This window comes from Hypanus sabinus, chromosome 13 (genome assembly GCF_030144855.1).
Source record: "Hypanus sabinus isolate sHypSab1 chromosome 13, sHypSab1.hap1, whole genome shotgun sequence".
NCBI classification, from domain to species: domain Eukaryota; kingdom Metazoa; phylum Chordata; class Chondrichthyes; order Myliobatiformes; family Dasyatidae; genus Hypanus; species Hypanus sabinus.
Genome location: NC_082718.1, coordinates 10,345,303 through 10,369,604, shown reverse-complemented (window position 1 = coordinate 10,369,604; position 24,302 = coordinate 10,345,303). Strand labels below are relative to the sequence as shown.

The 24,302-nt window shown below is 37.7% G+C and overlaps 1 protein-coding gene across 5 annotated transcripts in view; it reads left to right on the top strand.

The window, feature by feature from the left end:
- Positions 1-24,302, top strand: part of mkln1 (muskelin 1, intracellular mediator containing kelch motifs) — a 149,417-nt gene that overhangs the window by 61,203 nt on the left and 63,912 nt on the right. For all 5 annotated transcript variants that reach the window (XM_059987090.1, XM_059987089.1, XM_059987088.1 and 2 more), the window contains 3 exons: positions 5,795-5,872; positions 7,781-7,846; positions 16,198-16,310. In XM_059987090.1, the coding sequence (XP_059843073.1) occupies positions 5,795-5,872; positions 7,781-7,846; positions 16,198-16,310 (257 nt within the window). The remainder of the gene's footprint in view (positions 1-5,794; positions 5,873-7,780; positions 7,847-16,197; positions 16,311-24,302) is intronic.

Genomic DNA, 24,302 nt, shown 5'->3' with positions numbered 1-24,302 from the left:
CATACCACCCTCGTAACTCCCTCTGCACCCATACCAGAGCACCCAAATAACAAATTTTATCAAAATTGTCTGGTCTTCCAATTAACTGTGGTTTCACGGTTCTTGGACACCCATTGTTAAGAGCTGCATTTTAGACTTAATCCACAATTAATCTTTACATCTGTAGACTGTGGCTGAAGTTAGTCACTGAAGTTTAGCTATATGTGCTAACCCCAAAAAACACTCTAACACACCTGGTGGTAGAGAATTTGCTTCGCAGTTTCACCCTTGAATGGCCTTGCTCTAATATTTATAATTGTACTCTTTTAGATTCCCACCAAAGGAAATCACTTCCCTATATCTACCCAATTACATTGCTTAGTCATCATTTTTAAAAAATACAGATGTGCAAAGTCAAGAAAATTTAATTAATGTATAAGTTCAACAAAACCAGGAAACTTAACAATGAGTGAGGAACCTGTCGCTTCCTCCCGTCTTCCTGTATTTCCACAGTTTCTGGAAGGATCGCCAGGAACCTGAAGAAATATTGGATTAATACCATTCACAAACCCATAAGGAAGATCAAGTCACACCATTTGTGGGTCAAAGATAACCTGGGACTTAGTTTGACTGGCGTTTGTTTACAGGATTCTCTGTGAATGTGGAGCAGTGTATATTGACCAAGCAGATGGGATGCACGGTGGAAACTCGCATCAAGGAACAGACGATGTGTATCTGTTTGGATTACCCATAGAAATCGGCGCTTTGCAATGGCCATAGGATTGACTTCAGCACAAAATACTCTGCCACACCAATGGCTTTTGGGGCAGCTTGGTAAAGGAATCATTGAAATAAAACAAGAGGAAAATAATTTTAACAAAGACATAGGTCTCTCTCTAAGCAAGAACTGGAATTTGATTGTAAACAAGGTGAGAGAGTTTGAACCTGATTGGATGAGGACTAACCAGTCAGGAGAGAGGGATAATGGGAGTATAAATACTACCAGACTAGACATGCCCAAGCATCGCCCTGAAGAAGATGGCAGAGCTTGTCATTGAAATTTTGGTTGTAATTGATAGTTGCACCCAGCTGGAAGCCCAAGAAGAGTTTATTCATAATTAAATTCCTATCCTTGTGTCAGACTGGTGTATTTTGGGCAGAGTGCCCGAAACTATGTGGAATATGGTTTATGCAACAACTACAGAGGCAGTGACCGAGCAGAGATTTGTTGATAGTTGTATCTGAAATAATGAGTTTAATCTGTGCCCTTGTGTACTATTCTCTTGTGCCTTATTATTATTCCATTTGCTCCTGGGAAAGGAACTGCTGCAGGCTTCACTTACATTGTCTCAGTTTTGAGTTCTATATTTCAACAGCTGAACCATTTGGGAAACTTATTAGTTAATCATATGTATATTGATCTGATCAAGAGGTTGAAATCTAACTGCAAGCTATTAATTTCAGAAGTTCAACTTGAATTTTAATTTGAACTGCTTGGGTCACAAAATCAGTTTGAAGTATAATTTTTTAGAATTAATGTGTACATTCTGCAGTTTGTGCACTTTGACTTTTTAAACCTGTGTCCATTTGCCAGCCTGCTATAATGGAAACATTACTAAGAAAGTTGAAACACTTCAAAGTTTAAAGTGCTTCTTTTCAGACTGGCTGTTATCAGCAATAGGCCAAAGTAACTTATGTTACAGAGTTAAAGTAGTTCTGCTTCATTGAGTTCAGAAAGTTCTAACAAAGCTTAACAGGGAAGATAACTTCCTCATCATGAAGTATTTTGTACATGAGAAGAGCTGTAAGAACAATGCACTGGTTATGCTGAAACATGAGATTCTGCAAATTGAGAGCAACACCCACCAAATGCTGCAGGAACTCAGTAGAATAGGCAGCATCTATGGAAAGGAATATACATTTGATATTTCAGGCCAAGATCCTTCATCAAGACTGTTTATGCTTGTTTAACTTGCTTCAAACAGAAAGTTGTATATCACTAGTGTGGTGTATTAAGTCAAAAGATTGTGATGATTACTGAAATCAGCGTATTATCCAGCACCAGTTAAGAGAGTATGCACTATCATTTGATATGAAGATGCTTAAGAGACAGGTCAAGCAACATCCTTCAATGGAAATGAATAAACAGTCAATGTTTCAGGCCAAGACTCTTCTTCAGACATGTCAAGTCAAGTCACTTTTATTGCCATTTCGACCATAACTCCTAGTACAGTACATAGTAAAAATGAGACGTTTTTCAGGACCATGATGTTACATGACACAGTACAAAAACTAGACTGAACTACATAAAAAACAGCACAGAGAAAAAAAACACACAACCACACTAGACTACAGACCTACCCAGGACTGCATAAAGTGCACAAAACAGTGCAGGCATTACAATAAATAATAAACAGGACAATAGGGCAGTAAGGTATCTTTCCAGGCTCTGGGTATTGAGGAGTCTGATAGCTTGGGGGAAGGAACTGTTACATAGTCTGGTTGTGAGAGCCCGAATGCTTTGCTGCCTTTTTCCAGACGGCAGGAGGGAGAAGAGATTGTATGAGGGGTGGGTGGGGTTCTTCATAAATGCTGTTTGCTTTGCGGATGCAGTATGTAGTGTAAGTGTCCATGATGGCAGGAAGAGAGACCCTGATGATCTTCTCAGCTGACCTCACTATCTGCTGCAGAGTCTTGTGATTCGAGATGGTGCAATTTCCGAACCAGTGTGTGAGAATCTGCAGGTATTTGGGTTGTTTATAAATATACCAGTATTTATAAACCCTAAACAGATGGGCATTGAGGTTGAGGATAAAAGTGCTGGCAGTTTGAGTGTGTGTGTTTTCAGTTGGTTGGACACAACATTTTGGGGGGCTCTGACTGGCATGTTATTTTGTTCTGTGAATTATTCAAAGTCTTAAAGTTGCTATTTTCTGCTGTTCCGTCCCAGATTACTTTTTTTTGACAGAGGGGACTAGTTCCACATGTGGGTCTAAATTCTGCCATTCATGTTTCACTTAGAAGTACCTGTTTCATCTTCCTGCTTTTTCACAAATTCTTGAGGAACCATACAATAACCTGGAACTAAGGATCTTAAAGAATAATTGTTCCAATATGTTAAAGAGATATTAAAAACTGTTTGTAACATGGCTCTGTGATGAAACTTTAAAACATCTTGTGTGTTGGGAATGTTCTAATATCATTTGAATAATCTGAGTCTAAGCTGATAAATTTAAATGTTAGCAGGAAAATATAATTGAAAGGTGATGTATTGCAGAAATACTACTTTAGGTTGAAACTTAACAATCTTTTATCTAACTTTCAATACCAGAACAGATGCTCGTGGGTTAACTTCAGTCCCAGAATGATTCACATGGTGTTGGCCTTTCACACAAATAAATTAGCCTGGGTCTCCCTGCCACATTAGATGGGGTGTGTTTAATTGTAAGGGAACAGAAAGGAGCAAACTTAAATAATGTCTATGTTTTAATGTTATATTCAACTTTTAGAACCTGAATTCAGCCTTTTGCTGTTTCATGAAAAAATGCAACATGTGCAAAAACAAATTGTTGGAAACAGTTAGGTTGGACATAATCTGAAAGGTGGAGTTGGTATTTTGCGTTGACACCTTATCAGAAAAAGATGAAGGAAGAAATCAACTTAAGGTTATGTTTCAGAGAAGCTGGAGAGGTCGGATAGGACTTGGGGAATATTGGCGAGGTCAGTATTTTTTGTGGCACAAGATGTTAATGATATAATGTAATTGATAGGTTAATGAGAGCTGTTAACAGTAACAAAGAAAATTTGAAATAAAATGCTGAGCTTTAGCTAATACAAAGCAGGACTTGTCATGCTAACGAGCAAGTCACTGGAGACTAATGTAAAGTTTTGATGTGAAAAGCTGGCAGTTCCTTACCTCCTGCTCATGCTGTTTGACCCAGCTGATTGTTGCTCCATATTTCCAGCATCTTCAGTCTCTTGTGTCTCCTAGTTGCTGGAAGCTTTAGATTAATGTGGAGAATAAAATGCTACAGTTTGGATTTACACTTTCAGTCTCAATGTTAGTCAGCAGCTCAGATGGGCACTGAGGTAATTTGTCTTCATTACATGGAGTTTGGATGGAGAATCTAAGTGGCAGGCAGCTGAAAGTTAGGGGTCAGACCTGTGAGCTCAACTCAATACAGGTAACCACAAAGTGATCACTCAGTTTGTATTTGGTTTCTTCATTGTAGATGTGCCTACATTATAAACACCAAATTCAGCATCATAGTTCAAAATAAATTTATTACTGAAGTTCATTGAATAATCAGTATGCCACCATATACAACTTTGAAAATTATTTTCTTGCAGACATTCACGGTTGAACAAAGAAACACAACAAATCCTTGAAGAACTACACAAAAGGATTAACAATAGTAATGTGCAAAAGAAGGCAATCTGTGGAAATACAAACAAATAATACTGAGAATATGAGTTGTGGAGTCCTTGAGAGTGTGTCCATTGGTTGTGCTATCAGTTCAGAGCTGAAGTTATTTAACCTAGTTCAGGAGCCTGATGGTTGAAGGGTAATAACTTCTTGAACCTGGTGGTGTGGGATCTCCTCCCTGATGAAGTGAGGAGAGCATGGTGAGAAGAGAGATGGTGGGGGCCCTTGATAATGGATACTACTTTCTCATGGCACCACTCCTTGTAGATGTGCTCAGTGGTACAGAGGGCTTTTCCTGTGATAGACTGGGCTGTATATACCACTTTTTATAAGCTTGGGCACTGGTATTTCCACACCAGGCCATTATGCAACCAATCAGGATTTTCTATACCGTACATCTGAAGTTTGACAAACTGATAGATGAAATGCTGTAACTGCACAAACTTCTCAAAGTAGAGGCACTTTTCTACCACCTTTGTTAGATGTTAGATTGGAAGAAGTGCAACTGCATTCTTGACCTGAAAGGACTAATGAAACTCCTGTTGAGAAAGGAAGAGGCAAAGGGACATGTTCAATATGAAGGAGATTGGTTGGTGGAGATTGAGGAGCAGCTCAAAGAATTGAAAATGGAATAGCTCCTGGGAAATATTGAAAAGGAGGGGTGATGTGGTTGGTGGTGGTTGATATGTTGTATGTGGAGTTTTGTATGTGGTGTTGAAATAAAGCCTCAGAAATTTTCATTCCTCTGCATGAGATGGATGAAAGTAGAGATACAGGAAATAGATGAAATGTAGTCAAATGCTTTATCAACCATGAGGAAATCTGTAAATTTAACTAACTAATTTCCCTTGGAATTATTTTTAACATTGTGAAGCATCTTGATTTGGGTCTTAAGTCAAGCCCTATTTATAGCTGCAAAGGGGGAAGAATTGTTGAACAATTATGGGAGAAGTTAATCCTACTAATTTGTTGTTAGTCTTTGATCAATTGTAGTTTGTGACTCTTGGTTAATGATTGAATTCATTTGTATTATCTTCAATAGAAATTAGAATCTGATCTTGACCCTTTTCCATATGCTTTGATATATGCTTTTCTATATACTTTTGACTTATTTCCTCATGCTCAGTTAAACTTGTAAAATCTGAAAGAATGGGTGCTTTTACACCCATGGTCTTACAGAAATTCAGTGTCAAATTGCATATAAGCCATATAAGAATTTTAATGACAATCTGACAAAAATGATGGTGTTCTTTATACCAGTGGATTGAATCTGAATTGCAGACAAGAGGAAAGATGACTGGACAAAGACTACCTCAAAAATTGGACAAGCAAGGTTTGCGCTTCAGCTGCACAGCAACGTCCAAAAACATTATTTTCTTTTAATTACAGATGGTTTGTTTAATCAGTACATTAGTCAACAAGAATACAAGCCCAGATGGACACAGATCATCCCTCAAAGTAACAAAGGTAGGAGATGTGGAATGTGTTGATGTGGATTTTGTAGTTTGTATTTTGGCAAGAGTAATTGGGTTGGTTTGAAAATTGATACTGCATTCCCCCAAACCACCTGCCCATCACATTTAATGAAGGGTGAAAGGGATTTTGTTGTCAAACTGTATATGCAAAGATATTGTGTGATGGGTTTTGTGTGAATGAAGCTGCAGGCCTTTGTAACAACGTTCATTCATGTTAGGATGCCTCATTTTACTTTGTCTGTAGCTGCAGATCTTGTGCATGTCCAGGAACCCTAGTTTAATGGTGTGGTTAATTTACCTTTAGCATCTCTTACAAAAGGTCAGTGCTCCAGGTGAAGCAAAAGAATGCTGTTCTGAATGGATATTTGAGGAGCAGTTTTGATTGCAAGTTATATTGCTTGAAAGATTATGCTTATGTAATACTGAAAATTGAAGAGACTCTTCAATGAATCTTGTGAAGCCTGCCTTTGCCCCTTGATTTTCAAATTGCAGTATTCAGTTTGGTCAAATTCTGTTTTTCCTTGATTGTAATTTGTCCCAACAAAGCCCAAATTCCTCATAATTGTAAGTATATTGGAGTATGTTGAGCAAATGTATACTTTAAGGACTGACAAAAAAGTTTTACTTTTCTAGAGTTATTTTTGGTGACCATCCCATATGGAGGAAAATTATCTTGGTCAAGAAAGTATGGTACATATTGGGTGTATGAGGAGAAATTTTATAAGATTGAGAGGCAGAGATAAGGTGGACAATTTATCTTTCTTCCTGGGTCAAAATGTCTAATTACTAGAGTGTCATTATTTAAGGTGAGGAGGAGTAAATTCAGAGAAGATGTGTGAGTTAAGTTTTATTTTTCTCACAGAGAATGGTGGGTGCCTGGAATACGCTGCTAGGAGCAGTAGTGGAGGCAAATCGATAGATTTGTTTAAGATGCTCTTAGATTGGCACATGAGAGTATAGAAGGACATGGACCCTGTGTGAACAGAAGGGGCTAGTTTAGTTGGGCATTTAATTACTGGTTTTAATAATACAGCACAACATCGTGGATAGAGGACCTGTTCCTATGCAATGTTGTTCCATAATTATAGTTTGAATTGAGTTTATACTTTTATATTCCTGCAAGGAAGAAAAGGTGCATTCCAAAGATCAGTTTTAGGAAGTTTAGGTAATTCTAGATGTTACCCATTATGCATTGAGGAATCACAAACTCTGCTATAAATTCTCAATATTTACTTGCTGCTTCTGAATTTGTTCTGTGATTAAACATGACAGGAGAATGTGTAGGGCTGAAAGATTGAAGTGAGCTATTAATGGAAGTATGTGTTGATACCTCATCCAAAATGACAGAGTAGTGAGCTTTGCTTCTTGTTTACCTGACTTTGACTTCAAGGTGAAAAGAACTTCTTACCTAAGCAATTGCATAGCCATCCATTTAACTTAAAGTGCAAACAGATTTTAGTTCAACCTTTTTAAAACTGTCCAAAAATACAATGACCTAATCTGGAGGCTTACTATTTAAAAGAATAAATTTACTGTTCATTTTCCCTCCTTAATGTGTGGTTTAAACATAGTAAAGTTGTACAGCAGTGCATTTTGATTTTTAGGACTTCTATGCAGTAATGTGGACACTTTACAAATGTCCAATTTTGTAGTCAGCAATACTGCTGCTGAACTGTTTTCCAATCTAGAAGAAAAAGAATTGTCCTGGCTTGAGGAGTCAGCTTGCACTGGAAGGCAAGACACGACAGATGTAACTTGATTCACTCATATTTGTCTTTGTTGAAAATGCCCTGTGCATGTATACAGTCTTATGCTATCTGTATTCCCTGTATCTTCAAAAGGTGATGCTGCAACTCTGGTTTCTAGCAGGTGCTAAAAGGAATTGTTTTTTCCCCATCAGGTGATGGTGAAGACAATCGGCCTGGTATGCGGGGAGGCCATCAGATGGTAATTGATGTTCAGACAGGTAAGATAACTATGTTAGATAACTAAGTAAATGTTTTCAACTTGCATTAATGTGTTTTTATTTAATTGATTAAAATCAAGTACAAATAAAAATGGGTAAGTTGGTTGTTGAAGGACAGTCATCTTAGCTTCAGGCCCAGTCATTGACATTCTCTTCATAGCAAGAGAGGATGTTTAGGTAATTTGTATTCACAACTCAGTAAAGTAGCCTGTGCCTGCTTGCTGCAATATCTGCAAACAAGAGGGAATCTAGCTGTTTTATAGTGATATTCTAATGTATTACTACAAATGTATTGCTACTGTTGTAGTTCCCACTATCGGTGTCCAAAGGCTCACTATGATTCAGGACCCTAGCTGAATGAACCATGTCAATGTTAGGTTCAAAGCTGGGATCTAAAAGCAAGCAACTCATCTCCTGACCTCTCAAAGCCTTTTTACACCATCCACAAGGCACAAGCCAGGATTGAGGAAAAAAACACTTGATTGAATGAATGCTACTCCAAAAACTATCAACAAGCCTGTCACCATCTATGGCAAAGCAACATCTTGACCCATTCTTGATTATTTTAAAGCAGTAATGTAATAATGCTGCAGTGCGTGGCATCTACACAAAGTAATGTAGAAACTTGTAAACTTCTTGACAGTATCCATCTAACATACAACAATAAGAACTTTGGGCACATTTATTTGTATAGCAGTACAGTGTAGAATAGACTCTTCCAGCCCAAGGAGTCATGCAGTCCATAACCCCCAATTTAAACCTAGCCTAATCACTGGACAATTTACAATGACCATTTAGCCTAATAATCTGTGCATTTTTGGACTGTGGGAGGAAACTGGAGCACCCAGGGAAACCCCTGCATTCTACAAGGAGGATATGCAACTCTTTGCAGAGGATGCTGGGATTGAACTCTAAACTCTGTGACTCCTGAACTGTAATAGAGTCCTACTAAGAGAGTGCTACCACTTATAGATTGCCTGTTGCAAGTTGTGTGTTGGGCTGATCTGCAACATTTGGCATCACTTTATTACCACCAAATCAAAATAGAGTGACTCACTGTCCAACTTCACTGTGGACATTATTTTATCACAATGTGGAACAATTCAAGCTCATCATCACTTTCACAAGGACAGTAGCAGTGACCATTAAATAGCAGCCTCAAGAGAGGCCCAGAACTGCCTACAGTCTGTCAGCTTTTATGTTGGTATCAGATAAATTCAACAACCTCCCTTTGTTTCCATCCCTTTGCCTTGTGGATTAAATTCAGCACTGGGTGATTTGTATACCTAGACTTTTTGGATTGTCCACCACTGCTGTGAACTTTTCATGATTTAGGAGAAAGCTGCTTTAACCTTTTCAAAATAGATGCAGTTTTCTGACAATGTGGCAGTTTTGCTTTGCATCAAAGTTCGTCCTTTGCACTTCTTGTAATTACAAGTCTTCATCAGCTCCCATCCTCTCCTTCACCAGACTTTTTGTTCCATCACCAATTGTTTTATATGGTGCATCATGTTCAAGCTTAATGCAAATTTTTGGCAACAATGCTGTTTGTACCCTGCCAATCTGAATACCCGTCTGTTTTCTGTACACTCCTGCCCCTGCCACACAGCCTATTTCCAAGTTGTTGCTAATTTGCTACTAATTACAGGAGGTTCAACAGGCTACTGTTATCTGGAATCTATCAAGATTAAACTTATAAGCACACTTATTCTGTATGATATTAATTTTGTTAATAATTGTTTGTTATGCCTTAAGTTTCTTTTTATCCTGTTTTAATTCATTTGTGTTCTGGGTGGAACAAATGTTACTCATCTGTTACATTGAGGTGAGATGACTGAGAAATCAATTGTATTGGTTAACTTGAGTTGCAAATAGTCAGACGAGATAAGGAAAGCAGATTTCCTACCTGAAAGGTGTTGTTAAAATAGATGCAGTTTTCTCTCAGTGTGGCAGTTTTGAGAACATGATTACAGGCATTAATTGTCTAAAATTCTAGGTTTACTTGAATTTAAATTTCCAATATTCCTTGTAGCTGTTGCATATCTAATTTATTCAAGATACTGTTTCACTTATAAGCTATCCCATTGCTCTTTAGTTATAAATGACTTTTCTCTTGGACAAGTAAGTATATTGATGACATAAATTAGTTCTAGTCTTAATCAGTTTTAAACTCATACACACTGATCTCTATTGTTAAAATCACAACTTCATTCTTCCATCTGAAATTATCATCAATACTGGAAAAGTGTGCAAGTAAATGGACTTTAGGTAGTGTGAATGTGCAGGGTAGAGAGAGCAGAAAGAATACTTTGTCTGGATGTAGACAAAAGTTTATGAGTTAACTTTCCTTTTAAATACCAGCAGGTAGACAGGAAAGAAAAGGAACAACAAAAGCTGAAATGATGAAGCTCTTGGAAATCATTGTAGATTCCTAAGGGCTGCAACAAACTGAGTCAGGTGCTGTTCCTTATGTTCATGCTGATCATGGTTGGAATACTATAGGAGACCAAAGACACCAACGTGAGACTGAGAATGAGTATTAAACTGATGGTTGACTGGAAGCTTATTTTACAATGGGTGACCCTGTAACCTTTACCTTAATTCTCTGTCCTGTTTTCACCCTTTCTCATTGTTGTCATTGCTTCAGCTATGCTCAACGTAAGCTTGAGGAACAGCATAATTTTGTGTAACTAGCTCTTTTTCTTATTTCTGCTCTCTCTAATTGCTATGGTTAGTAATGGTTAAATGGATGCATGCTTTGACATTTCCTCTCTTTTCTCACCCTTCCTCTTTTCTGCCCCTTCACACTTTTTTTTTCCACTTTCCTAGTTTTGATCAAGTGTTTAAAAATTGCTTTTTTTCTTTGTGGGTGGATGTTGTTTTTCTTATTCTTGATTTCCAACATCCTCAGTTTTCTGTGCAGACCATCAAAATAAATTAAGACACATATGGTTGGAGCAGAATACTGAGGACATTGAATCAGAGTCAGGTTTATTATCACCGGCATGTGTCATGAAATTTGCTAACTTAATAGCCACAGTTTAATGTAATAGGTAATATAGAAGAAGAAAATATTAAGTAAATCGATTTGCAGTATTATGTATACTGAATAGATTAAAATTGTGCAAAAAACAGAAATAATGTATATTAAAAAAAGTGAGGTAGTGTTCATAGGTTCAATGTCCATGTAGGAAATGGATGGCAGAGGGGAAGAAGCTGTTCCTGAATCGCTGAGTGTGTGCCTTCAGGCTTCTGTATCATCTACCTGACGGTAACAGTGAGAAAAGGGCATGCCCTGGGAAATCCAAAATAAGGAAAAACAACAAGCACTTGCCAACATCCAAAGAAAAGAAGAAATTTTTAAACACTTGATCAGAGCTAGGAAAGTGGGGCGAAAAGTATGAAGTGGCAGAAAAGAGGAAGGGTGAAATTAGCTTTATCTAAATCCAGAATCTTGGTAGATATTTCATATTCATTTTTAACCTTTAAACTGCATTTGCAATTGCTGTTTGATGCACTGTTCATTCACCACCACAATAGATATAGCCTGACACCTTGTTGATTCTGGGCAATGTTGCACAAGGCAATTATAAACTTGCTGAAGTAGCTTACATCCTTTTTGATAAGATTGTGTATCCCAATGCTTGAAAGTTAAAATCACTTTGCCCATCCTACATTTGGTCAAGTTTCTGCATTCATAAACTTTTCATAGCCTAAGTTACTGGAAGCAATTTTACAAAAAAAAACCTGATTTTATCTTGCTGGTGTGAAATCTTAATCTTATCTTAATTTTATCTTGCTGGTGTGAAATCTTAATCTGATGAATCTTTGCAAGAGGTGGAATTAGCAGTATGCATGTTGAATGTTGAGGTGGTATGAAATGTGAAAATATGCCCTGTCCAGTTCATTATGGATGGCTCACTTAAGGATGAAATCAATACTGAAGAAGATAGAAAAGGTGAATGATTAGCTTCTGATGAGAGTTCAAAATATAGCAAGTAGAGAAACATTAAGGTTACTGACTTGTTCAGTAAGATTGTTTCTGTCTTTGAAATCGCTGGATTGAAGTGTGATCTTCAAAACAAAAAGGTATTTTTAAACCTGATACTAGCTTGAATTGATACTAAGATTTTTGTGTGGAATTAAATGGTGATTACGATGAAAAACTATTTTGAAAAAGTTTAATTGGATGGAGAAATCTGTTTCAATTCAAAGCCCTTTTATCATTTTGCTGGATATTTTGAGATTTCTTGGAATAGCCTTGAACAAGTTACTCTGCTGCTAATAACAACAGTGCACTATTGACATCACGTAGAGCAGTTGTTCTCAATGTGGGCTATGCCGGATATTGTAGGGGGCCACAAGTAATAAAACAAGAAACTGCCATAGGAGTTTCTGAATGGACCATGACAACTTTACTGTTTTAATGAAATATGACTAAACTATATAAATAAAAAAAATGAATATATGTAATAATATGAATAAAATAATGGGAAAATATACTAGATGATGTAAATGAGTCAGCATAACAGCTTAGCTTGGGGGTGGGGGGTGTGGTGGAGCACGTCAATCATTATCTTGTTTGTGCTTGACCACACATAAATCACCGTTCACACCCTGCAGGACTGCCCACTGACCTCGCTCCACATTCAATCCCAAATCACAAACTGCAGATTGGGTGGGGCTGGCTGCGACCAAGGCCAATCAACAAATATGCAGTAGGAGGCTGGTTCTGTTTGCCTTTCACTGACCCATGCATGTTAATACTTATAAAACATGACATTAAGGTTACAGTAATTGGAACTATGGAGGGTGGGGCCATGAGCTGAAAACCACTGACATAGAGCATGAGGAAGTGATTCCTCAGTCAGTAGCTATAATTTATAGTGACAGGCACCAGTGTGGATGATTCTTAATCACAAACTATTCGAAGAAAGACAGTGACTAGTGTGTTGTAGTATTTGTAAAAGGATTCCAGCTGTTTTGAATTATGTTCTGCACCCAGGATGAACTACTTAGAATTGTACATTGAGTGCATTTGATCTAATGCTATCTGTATATTCCCTTGATAGTCTTGTAGAACCACATATTCTGTAGTTATGTACATACTTGTGAACTGATTTAATTCTGTTCATGTTAAAAAGGAAAGAATTGAATATGATACTTTAACCACTTGTTCTAATTTTCCTGTATTTGTCCATTTTCTTCGAGATATTTGCATTCCTGTTTGCATATCAGCATCCACAGGTATTCTCTACTCCTTTGCCACGTTTGTCATCTCCAAATACACCATTTTGTACTTTTATGAATTAAAATATATTTTGCTTCTTTCTTTTTCCATGACCCAGTCCATTGACAATTTTCTGCAGCTTAGAATTTTCTTCCTTTCTATCAACCTCTTGGGAAGATATGATAGTACAAACAAACTTTATCAGAGGCTCTATATTTAATTAGCTTACTAACTTTGTAAAATTCCAAAATTCAAATAACTTCTACAGCCTTATCATCACTAAGCCTTCTACCCTTTGCTTGTTCCATTTATTTCCATGGAAGCAATTTTCAAGTAGACTTGCCACTTTCTGCTAAATCCCATTGGGCACTTATCACTTATTTGTGCAAGTTAAATCCTTGCAGAATATATATTGAAGTAACTAGCCTCATTGTACATCTATTAAATGAATCCATCAAATTAGATTTCCTAACAAATTCATGCCTAATGGTCTTTGCGTATCTAAACGATTTTTTTCTGATAACTTTATTGCTGATTTAATGACTGACAAGTGATTACTCATTCTATACTTATCTGTTCTTAAAACTTATGTTGGAAATGTTCTACCATCTCAACAAGCATGAAGATGGAAAAGTAGCAAAAGTAACTCTGTAATGCAGGAGAGGAGGGAGTGGAAACATGGAAAAGTAGCCTTCACATACAAACGAGCTGGATGAACTTAGCAGTTCGGGCAGCGTCCATTGAAATGAGCAGTCAGCGTTTCAGGCCGAGGCCCTTCGTCAGAACGGTAGCCTTGCTTGCTAGGGATAAACTTGAATCCATGACTTAGTAATAACAGAACACTTAGAAAAGCATTGAAACCTACCGAATGTTGAAAAGACTAGATAGGGTGGATGTGGAGAGGATGTTTCCTATGGTGGAGGTATCCAGAACTAGAGGGTATAGCCTCAAAATTGGGGGTGACCTTTTAGAACAGAGGTAAGGAGGATTTTTTTTATAGGTAGAGAGTAGTGAATCTGGAATGCTCTGCCACAGACTGTGGTGGAGGTCAAGTCCGTGGGTTTGTGGGAAGTTTATCATTTCCTGATCAGTCAGGGCATCAAAGGATATGGCGAGAAGGTAAGTGTTATGGGTTGAGGAGGATACGGGATCGGCCGTGATGGAATGGTGGAGCAGGTTCAATGGACTGAATGGTCTAATTCTGCCCCTATGTCTTATGGTCTTAAAGTAATGTGTTTGGCATCCCAGTTTGCTGACAAAGCGAAACAAGGTGGAATGTAAGTTGGGAGGAGGGGTGCCAACAGCAAAAGGAATTTTCATGGGTTATGTGAGTGTGTAAAGAGATAGAAATTGGAGTATATTGTGCAGAAATTGTCTTTGGGGTGGTTATGAGGGAGGAAAAGAGACACATTTGCCTGATCAATACATAAATGTGATGAACTTGGAAAGATATGTGTGTTGCACAAGAAGCACCAAGTGTAGCCAATAAGAAGGTAAATCAGATGTTTGCCTTTATTGTAAAGGGCTAGATTGCCAGAGTAGGCAAATCTTCTATAACGCATATCAGGCTTCAGTGCGACCATACCTGAAGTACTGCACACAGTTTGGATCGATGGAGGATATATTGGTCTTTTTGGTGATGCAGCAAACCTTGTCTCATTTTGTTCTGGGGGGGTGGGTAGTTTTATTTGAGGTAAGTTTGAATGGAATGTGTTCACGAGGTAAACTTACTGAAACATCTTCCTGGTTAAAACCCATGAAAATGTCTTGAGAATACTTTCTTTGTATCCCACATGACATCAGATTTTCAGATACCATGTTGAAGGCCAGTATACATTTTTGAGGCTCTAAAGTGCATGGGTTAGCTAATTCCTGAAACAGTTCCACATTGGTCTTATTGTGTTTGGAGTTTGGGAAGTTTATGAGCATTAGATGAAAAATGAACAGCAGATCACCAACGATCCAAGCCAGGATTCCCCCCAGCAGATTCACATGAAGAACAGAAAAATGGGTAGCCAGAAGAAAAGCATGGTATTGGAGCTGCAATCCTGAAAGAAAAGTTGCTGTTGTTTAAATCAGAGCATGGAGGAAGTAGAGTTGTCTCATTTCCAAAAATGCTTTCAGTTAATTGCAAACTAAAAAAGATGCTCAGCCTGGGCAGAGGTGGATGGGAAATGTTGTCTGATGACCTTTCGAAACTTGGCTCAGTCTTGTAGAAGGAAGTGAGATTATGCCAGATTTGAGTTCAATCAGGCTGTTGTGATGTTATGGCGTCTCTAAACTTTAAATTTATGAACGTTGAAGGCCTTCTCTCAGTTGAAACACAAGGAGTCTGTTGTTGAAGGGTAATTAGAGTTAATAAACTCTCATAACCTTCTTTATAAACACAATGGAACTCAACTGTTTCTATTTCTCTCTTCCCCACCTTGTCCTTTTCTAATTTGCTTAATAAGGAGAAGAAAAACATGCAAAAAGGCAAATATAAATTGTTAACAGCATTAAAAGACTTGTCTTGTGACCATATCTCATGTTATTCCCTCTCTTTTCTGAAATGACATGCAGTCATGTTGCTCTGAAGTTAAGAATGGGAGGGATCTTGATTCATAATGGATTCAAATATTTTGCTGTCCTCGCTGAATGTGCTGTTATCATATTTTCTGAAAGTATTGAACATGTTTATATTCAGATAGTTTGCTTCTCTTAATTTCATTAATCTTAATGAGCATATTCAAAAAAGATTGTAACAAAGGGGAGTCAAGATTCAGTTTGCATTAATCCAACAGTAATTCTTCCTCTAAGGGTTTCATGAAGAGTAAGGAAGTTAATGAAATACTGAGCTTTGACTTGTGTATCCATTCCCCTCCTCCCCCCAAACTATTGGGCAGCTATATGCACTTCCTCTTATCTTTCTTCTAATGTAAGAATTAAATCAGTTGATGTATATATATTTCAACTTGACCACTCCTCACTCTTTCCTGGCAGTGAACCATGTTTGGGGACTTAAAACATTATATTGTGCAAAGTTTGTGCCAATATGTGACACACGAGCCATGCCACATTAATTCAGTGGTCTACAAACATGTACTGCTTTGTATAACTTTTAATAACTTTTTCGTTGCAGAAACAGTATATTTATTTGGTGGTTGGGATGGAACACAGGATTTGGCAGATTTCTGGGCATACAGTGTTAAAGAAAACCAGTGGACTTTTATATCTAGAGATACTGAGAAAGAGGTAAGTGTTTTGTTTTAGAAAATAATGTGAGGTAGGAAATGAGTAGAATTAAGGTGTAGTTGTAAATAAGGATCTTATTTCTGGTAGAGCCATCTCTGGGATGGCACGTCAAGGTAAATAGAGATATGCTGTTTCTCAGAGGGTTGTAGTTGTATTTCACATCGTACTTGCAGAGCGAGTATATTCAGTGGTGAACTGTACTTTTCATATTCACCTGGGCCTATTCTCATTTTCTTCAGTTTGTGTGCATGCATTGCCAACAATACCGATACACTCTTCTGTTTTTAGTACCTCTGAATTTCATAGTGTTTCATTCAATTTTGTCTTCATCTTAATCCTATCTGATTTACTTTTTGGTTTGTACCCCTGTAGAGAGAAGTGTCAGGTAGTTAAGTATTTGTATTGGAGAAGTAGATCACTCATTCCTTGTTTTAGAGAATCATGCTCCAGATAAGCCTTGCTGAAGGAGCTCGTGAGCTCTGCTGTTACTGATGCCATAGACAATAAGTTGATTACAAGAAAATAGTATTTGTGCTTCCAGAATTCAGATTTGGCACCATTTTATCTGTGTTACTAGATCTAAATTCTTATTCAGTCTAACATGTTTAGAGAGAAATTTCCCATTTAATCTTGTGTGTATCAAAAGATTATCTGTTGTCAAGAACCCCATCTTTCAGGAAAAATTTCTGTACCCCATTGTTCAATCTGTTGATTTTCTTTGCAATGCAAGACAACAATTTGTCGTACTGCATATTCTGCAGAATCTACCATGCTTACAACTATATTGATTTGTAAATTTTACCCTACCTGAAAATATGGTTGAGATAAACCTTTGTAATTGATACAAACAGACCATGTGTTGAGAATATTCCCAGAACTCTTTGTAGTTGTTGACAGAGCCACTAGACTGTTTGAGGATACTTGAGAATCACTGACATTAGCAAGGGTCTAGAATTGCATGTTGGAGAATGGGTGATGAGGTAGATTCTTTTTGAAATGGTTGATGTTTTTGCAATAATCCAGTAGTTTTAGCATTGCATTACAAACATTAACATTAATTAATTGAAACAATAAATTATACAGCAGTTGAGGTGGGATTTCAATGGATGTCTCCTTATCAGTATTGATCTTTTGATTTCTAATCAAATCAGACAATAACCATGAAATATCCTGAAGACCCTTAATTCAATTTCTCCAACTCTAGATGATGAGAACAGTTTCTGGTATAATGGCTTACTATCCCTTTTCCACTTCTAGTTTTATAGTCTACAACATTGCACAATATCAGCCACATATTACATAGACCACACAACTTAATGTTTTTTTTCCAGTTTTGATAAAGGGTCCTGGACATTGAAGTGTTAACTGTTTCTCTTTCATTAAATTCATTAAATTTCATTAAGTAGCTGCCTGACACTGTTGAAACAGTGTTTTCTGGTTTTTAGAAAATGTTTCAGAACCTGCTCCTTACTCCTTTAAGATTTCTCAATGCTGTTTAGAGAGTGTTGGATCAAATTATCTCCAAATCTAGAGGATCTTCAGAAGTCAAGGATGAGGCATAAATCTGGTGGTGACATCTGTTTTATTTGATGTTCATAACAAGGAAATAACAGTAATGAACTTGTTCTAATGTACGGAAGAGAGGGAGCAAAGAGAAAAATAATAAAAGCTATAGTCGTATTTAAGCTGAGACTTGACAGACATTTCATTGATAAGAAGGTACCTATGAGATGGTCAGGCTGATCGAGTCATTGAACACAAAAGGCCCTTTGGCTCATCTAGTCAGGTCAGAATCATTAATTTGGCTAGTCCCATCGACCTGCACCTGGTCTTTAGCGCTCCATACCCCTCCCATCCATGTACCTATCCAAATTTCTCTTAAATGTTGAAATTGAATCAGCATCCACCAGTTGCTCCAGCAGCCCATTCCACATTATCATTACCCTCTAAGTGAAGAAGTTTCCCTTCATATTCCCCTTAAGCATTTCACCTTTCACCCTTAACCCATGACTTCTAATTGTAGTCTCACCCAATCTTGGTGGAAAAAGGCTGCTTGCATTTAGCCTATAAATAACCCGCAGAATTTTGTATACCTATGTCAAATCTCCCCTTAATCTTCTACATTCCAAGAAATAAAGCCCCAACCCATTCAACCCTTCCCTGTAACTCAGCTCCTTGAGGGCTGTCAATATCCCTCTAAATTTTCTCTGTACTCTTTTCAATCTTTCTGTAGGTAGTTGACCAAAACTAGACATAAAACTCCAAATTTGGCAGTACCAATGTTTTACCCTGGTTGGTTTTCCCAAAATGCAACACCTCACACTTGTCTGCATTAAATGCCACCTGCCATTTTGCAGATACCGCTGCAAGCTTTGGTCATCTTCACTGCACTCCCAATCTTGGTATCATCCACACGTTTAATGTTTACCACATTATCAGTCAGATCATTGATATAGTTGATAAACAACAACGGACCTAGCACAGATCCCTATGGCATATCACTAGTCACAAACTGCCAGTTCGAGAGTCAACCATCTACTACACTCTGGCTTCTCCTGCAAAGCCAGTGTTTAATCCAGTTTACTACCTCATGATAAATGTCAAGCAACTGAATGTTTTTGACCAAGTTCCCATGCAGGACCTTGTCAAAGGCCTTGCTAAAATCCATGTTGACAACATCCTATGGCTTCCCTTCATAAGCTTTCCTGGTAACTTCCTCAAAACTCTATAATATAGGTTAGGCACAATCTGCCTAGCATAAAACCATGTTGACTATCACTAATCAGTCCCTAGCTATCAAAATACTTGTACATCCAGTCCCTTGGAATTCATTGCACTAACTTTCTCACAACTGATGTCAAGCTCACTGGGCCAACATTTCCTGGCTTATGTTTAGAGCCTTTCTTAAACAACGAACAACATTAGTTATCTTCCAATCCTCTGGCACCTCACCTGTGGCTAAAGATTTTTTAAATATCAGTGGCTGGACCCTGTAATTTCTGCACTAGCCTCCCACAGGGTCTGAGGGAACACCTTGTCGGCCTCTGGAGATTTATCTATCCTAATTTGCCTCAAGCAGCAAACACCTCCTCTGTATTCTACATGGGGTTCATGACCTTGCTACTGCTTTGCCTTGGTTCTATAGATTCTGTCTTTTATCTTCCAAGAAAATGTAGTTACAAAAAATCTATTTTAAGATCTTCCCCCATCTCTTTTGGCACCACACATAGATTACCACGCTAATCTTCCAGAGGGCCACTTTTATCACTTGCTGTCCTTTTGCTCTTAATATGTCTGTAGAAGTCCTTAGGATTCTCCTCCACTTTGTTTGCTAGAGTAACCTCATGCCTTCATTTAGCCCTGATTACCTCATTCTTTGCATTTTATATGCTTTTCCTTTTTCTTAACCAGGGCCTCAATATCTCTTGAAAACCAAGATTCCCTAAACCAGATCACCTTGCCTTTTATTCTGACAGGAACATACAAACCCCGCACTCTCAAAATGTCACTTTTGAAAGCCTCCCACTTACCAGGTACACCTTTACCAGAAAACAACCTGCCCCAATGCACACTTGCCAGAACCTTTCTGATGTCATCAAAATTTGTCTTTCTCTAATTTATAATCTTAACCCAAGGATCAGACCCATCCTTTTCCGTAATTATATTGAAACTAATGGCATTATGCTTATTGGATATAAAGTGTTCTCTTACACAAACTCCTTCGAGACCTACTATCACTCTCTGTCTAGCTGGGACTTCTATGTACTGACTAAGGAAACTTTCCTGAACTCATTTGGCATTCTTTCCCATCCAACCCTTTTACAATATGGGCGTCCTAGTGAATTTGTGGAAAGTTCACCTACAGTCAGAACCTCTTGTTTCTTGCAGCAGTCTGCGATCCCTACAAATTCAGCGGCATGATACAGGGTGCAGTGAAACTGGTAGAGTAATACAGAACTAGCGATAATATAATTACTGATATTCACTGAACAATTATAGACAAACAGGTGATTATATAAAAAAAGAAAAGCATAAATTTAAAATAATTGAAATTTAGACTAATCCGACATCAGTGGTAGAAAGTGATTCTTGGTCAATGAATTTTATAAATCCTTGCCTTGGCCCTTAATGGTTTTTCTGGTCATAAAAATAGATACTGGGGTTGTAAAGCAACTGGTATTCATAACCGTAATGAGGAAATACAAAGTATTAGCAGTAAAAATGCTCTAGCAAAGTAACTTGTATTGAGAAGTGAAATATACCAGACAACTTGAAAACGATGTCCCGTGGAGAGGTGATGAACTTAATAACCAGCTGGTTTGTGGTATTGGGTGAACCTGTTGTTTCTCTGTAAATTCTGATGGGATCTTTTAATACTAAAATAAACAGACAAAACTGAAAAACACTTTTTGACAGTGCAATGCTGCTTCTGAAATGGCATACCAGCTCACCTGTTGCAGGCATGGAGAGAGTCCAGAGGAGGCTCATGGCATGATTCTGGTAATAGAAAGGTTGATATATGAGAGCATTTGATGCCCCTGTGCCTGTACTCATTGCAGTTTAGAAGAATGAGGAGGATCTCACTGAAACCTATTGAATATTGAAAGGCCTAGCTAGAGTGGATATGGAAAGGATGTTTCTTGTCATGGGGTTGTCTGGACCAAAGGACAGAGACTCAGAATAGAGACGTGTCCCTTTAGAACCATGAGAAAGAATTTCTTTAGTTAGAGGGTAGTGAATCTGTGGAATTCATTACCTCAGACAGCTATGGAGGCCTAGTCACTAGATATATTTAAAGTGATGAGTGGATATTTTCTTGATTTGTCAGGACATAAAAGTTATGGGGAGAAGGCAGGAGTATGGGGTTGAGAGGGATAATAAGTCAGCTGTGATTGAATGATGGGGCAGACTTGATGGGCTGAATGGTCTAATTCTTCTTCATGGTCTTGTTGACTGGCTGGTGGTGCTGTGTGTAAAATAAAGAAAAAATACTGTGAAATGTCTGTATGAGGAGTGGCGGGCCTTGTATGGCATGAAAAAATGCCCGACGCTGGCCTCTCAGGCTTGAATCGGCATCTTGTGATCTTAGTTCCCAACTTACCAGGCCAGAGTCAGCTGTGACGTTAATGGAAGAAACTGGATTCTGTTGAGAGTAGGAGACTCATTTCTGTTTATGTTTGTTTAAAAAATAACGCACTCTTTAAATGGAGATGTGTAGCAGGATCACATCCTTGATCAGAACTTGGAGAAGGAAGTACGTTAGAGCAGGTTTTTCTTTCACTCAGGTAACTGAGAGAATAATGACTTCTGTGGGAGTGGATGCAACCCAGCAAAAAAAAGTACTGAACAGCAAGACAGACTTGAAATGTGTGCATGATGTATAATGAGGCATCCAAAAAGGACAAAATATTCTGAAGCTAAAGAAGAAAGATTATAAATGTAGTTTTGAAAACTGCAAATACCAGGCAGAAACTTTCTAACTCTGCAGGAACAGTCCTAATTTGCTCATGATTTGTCCAAATTATTTTCTAATTGGCTCACCTGTAAAACTCTCCCATCATTGCCGAGTATGGAGAAAGTAGCAGAATCAAAGTGATATACTTCTGCTGAAATGACACCCTTTATCCTTTCAGATAGGTATAAAAGGTCCATGATACCATTTTAGTCAAAAAGTGATGCTTTATCCCTATCTTTTGGGCAATATTTAATTGTTAACAAGCATAAGTATTATTTTTTGTGGTCATTTCATATTTGCAGCTTCTTGTGAGCAGGTTACTGTTAATGGGGCTACATTGTCATACTGACTATTCACTGGCTCTGATAAGATCAGAAGGGTGACGTATAAGTGCAAGTTTTTTCATTGACCTTTGCATATCATGTGCTATTTGTGCCTTAAAGTTAAGTTTTGTTTCAAGAAGAGAGAATTTAATGCATAAATGCAAACAAACTTCATATGTTTGGCTTACCTGTATTGTCTTTGATGAATTTGGAATAAAATATTGTTAACTTTCAAGTTGGAATAAGCCAGGTTTATGTGTCTAAAGGTACAGGTTTTGTCCAGACTGATAAAATTCTTGGGAGGTTTGTACACTCTGATGCAGCTGGAGAGTTTAATGTGCAAGTTGAGTGAATCATTGTAGAGAGCTTGCTGTGTGGCATCAGTTTGAAATTTTAAATTTCCTGTATATTCAAGGTCAAGTTTAATATCATGGTCGTGTGACTGCCATGCAGCAGCAGAACAGAACCTTACAAACATGGCAAACATAAGTTCACATAAGCTTAATATAAATTACAGAATATACAAGAAACAAGTTAGAAATAAGGGCTTTACAGATTGGTTCAACAGCCTGATGGTAGTGGGGAAGTAGCTGTATTTGGATCTCAGATGTGGGCCTTCAGGCTGCTTAATGACAGAAGAGAACTTGGCCAGGATGGTGGGGATCCCTTATGATGGATGCTGCCTTTCTGAGACATTACCTCTAATTGGTGAGAGAGCTGTACCAATAATTTGGTTGAGCCCAACATTCACTGCAGCTTTCTGCATTCCCGTGCATTGGAATTTCCATACCAGACTTTGTTGCAACCAGTCAGAATCCATAGGAGTTTGTGGTTAGTATTTGTATCAGGATTCTGGTTGGTCTTTACATTCTTGATTCTCACTCCTTGCTAAACTGGGGACAGGAGAGCAGCCCAAATCAGATATCAGATAATAAATTAGAAATTATATTTTTTTTAAATAAAATTTGTTCAGGGCACTCTTGTTGGAAAAAGTTCATAAATGGTTTAATTACATCAGAAATGAGTTCATTTTTACAAAAGAAAATGAACTTTACCTTCCTTTCATATATGTTTTGGATGTGGGTGGCTCTTTGAGCTTCAGCTTCGACTTTTTTTAAAAGAATTGCAATTAAAGACATTGCAATGGTAAAGTAGCTTTGTATTCCTGCATGCCTCAAATGATCCAATAATGCCTAATATTTTCAAAGGGCAGCTTTGAAAGATTATTGAATAGCTCTGTGGAAATCTGTTGGAACAGATGATGTATTTATCATTCTTTGCTTTACTTTGTAGGTTAATTATTTCAAAAGATTAACTGCTTTGTTTCTTGAACGAGTGAGTTTTTCGTGGACAAAGGTGCTTACAGGATCCCTTGCATGAAGAAATTTAAGAAGAACTATATGATCTTCCATCTTAATAGTCTGATTATCTAACACTCCCTGCTGGAAAGAGGAGCCCTTTATTTGCAGTAGTTTTCTTGGCAGCTGATTTATTTAAAAACAGTGAAATTAGCCTGACGGATATTTTAGGAATTCTGAAGATGGAAGTTATTTTTCCTTCCCTCCACCTTTATCTTCTAATTTTTCTGTCTTGAAAGTTTTAACTGGCTACTTGGTCATTAGATTTCCAAGCTGTCAGCAGTACCACACATTCCCATTCAACCGTTGACATCATATTGTGTCAAGCCACGTATTTTCAGTGCACCTAACTTGTTGGGAAATGCGGCTGTTTTCAAACAACAGATCAACTGCTTTACAATAAAAATTCAAAGCAAATTGATTCTCAAAGTACACACATATGCCACCATATGCTATTCTGAGATACATTTTGTTACAGGCATTTGCGAAGAAATACAATTGGATCAGTGAAAAACTACTCATGAAGACTGACAATGTGCAAAAGAAAACTAACTGCAAATGCAGAAAAAAAAACTACCTCTGCTACTAATACTGATAATAAATAATTGAAGCCCCTCACCAGGCTCATATAGAAACTTGGCTCGTTATCTGGCTCTGCTAACAGCCACTAGACTTAGTGGTGAGAAGGCCACCTTTCTTAAACAATAGACATCTAGGGTTGGTATGATTTGGGTTCAACCAAACTGGGAAATTGGGATGTTTTGATTTACAGAACCCAGATTTGAGCGAATGCTGTGTAAATAGTGCCTATACACAATTATCTGTTGTCAAGAAATAACAAATTGTATACTGTATT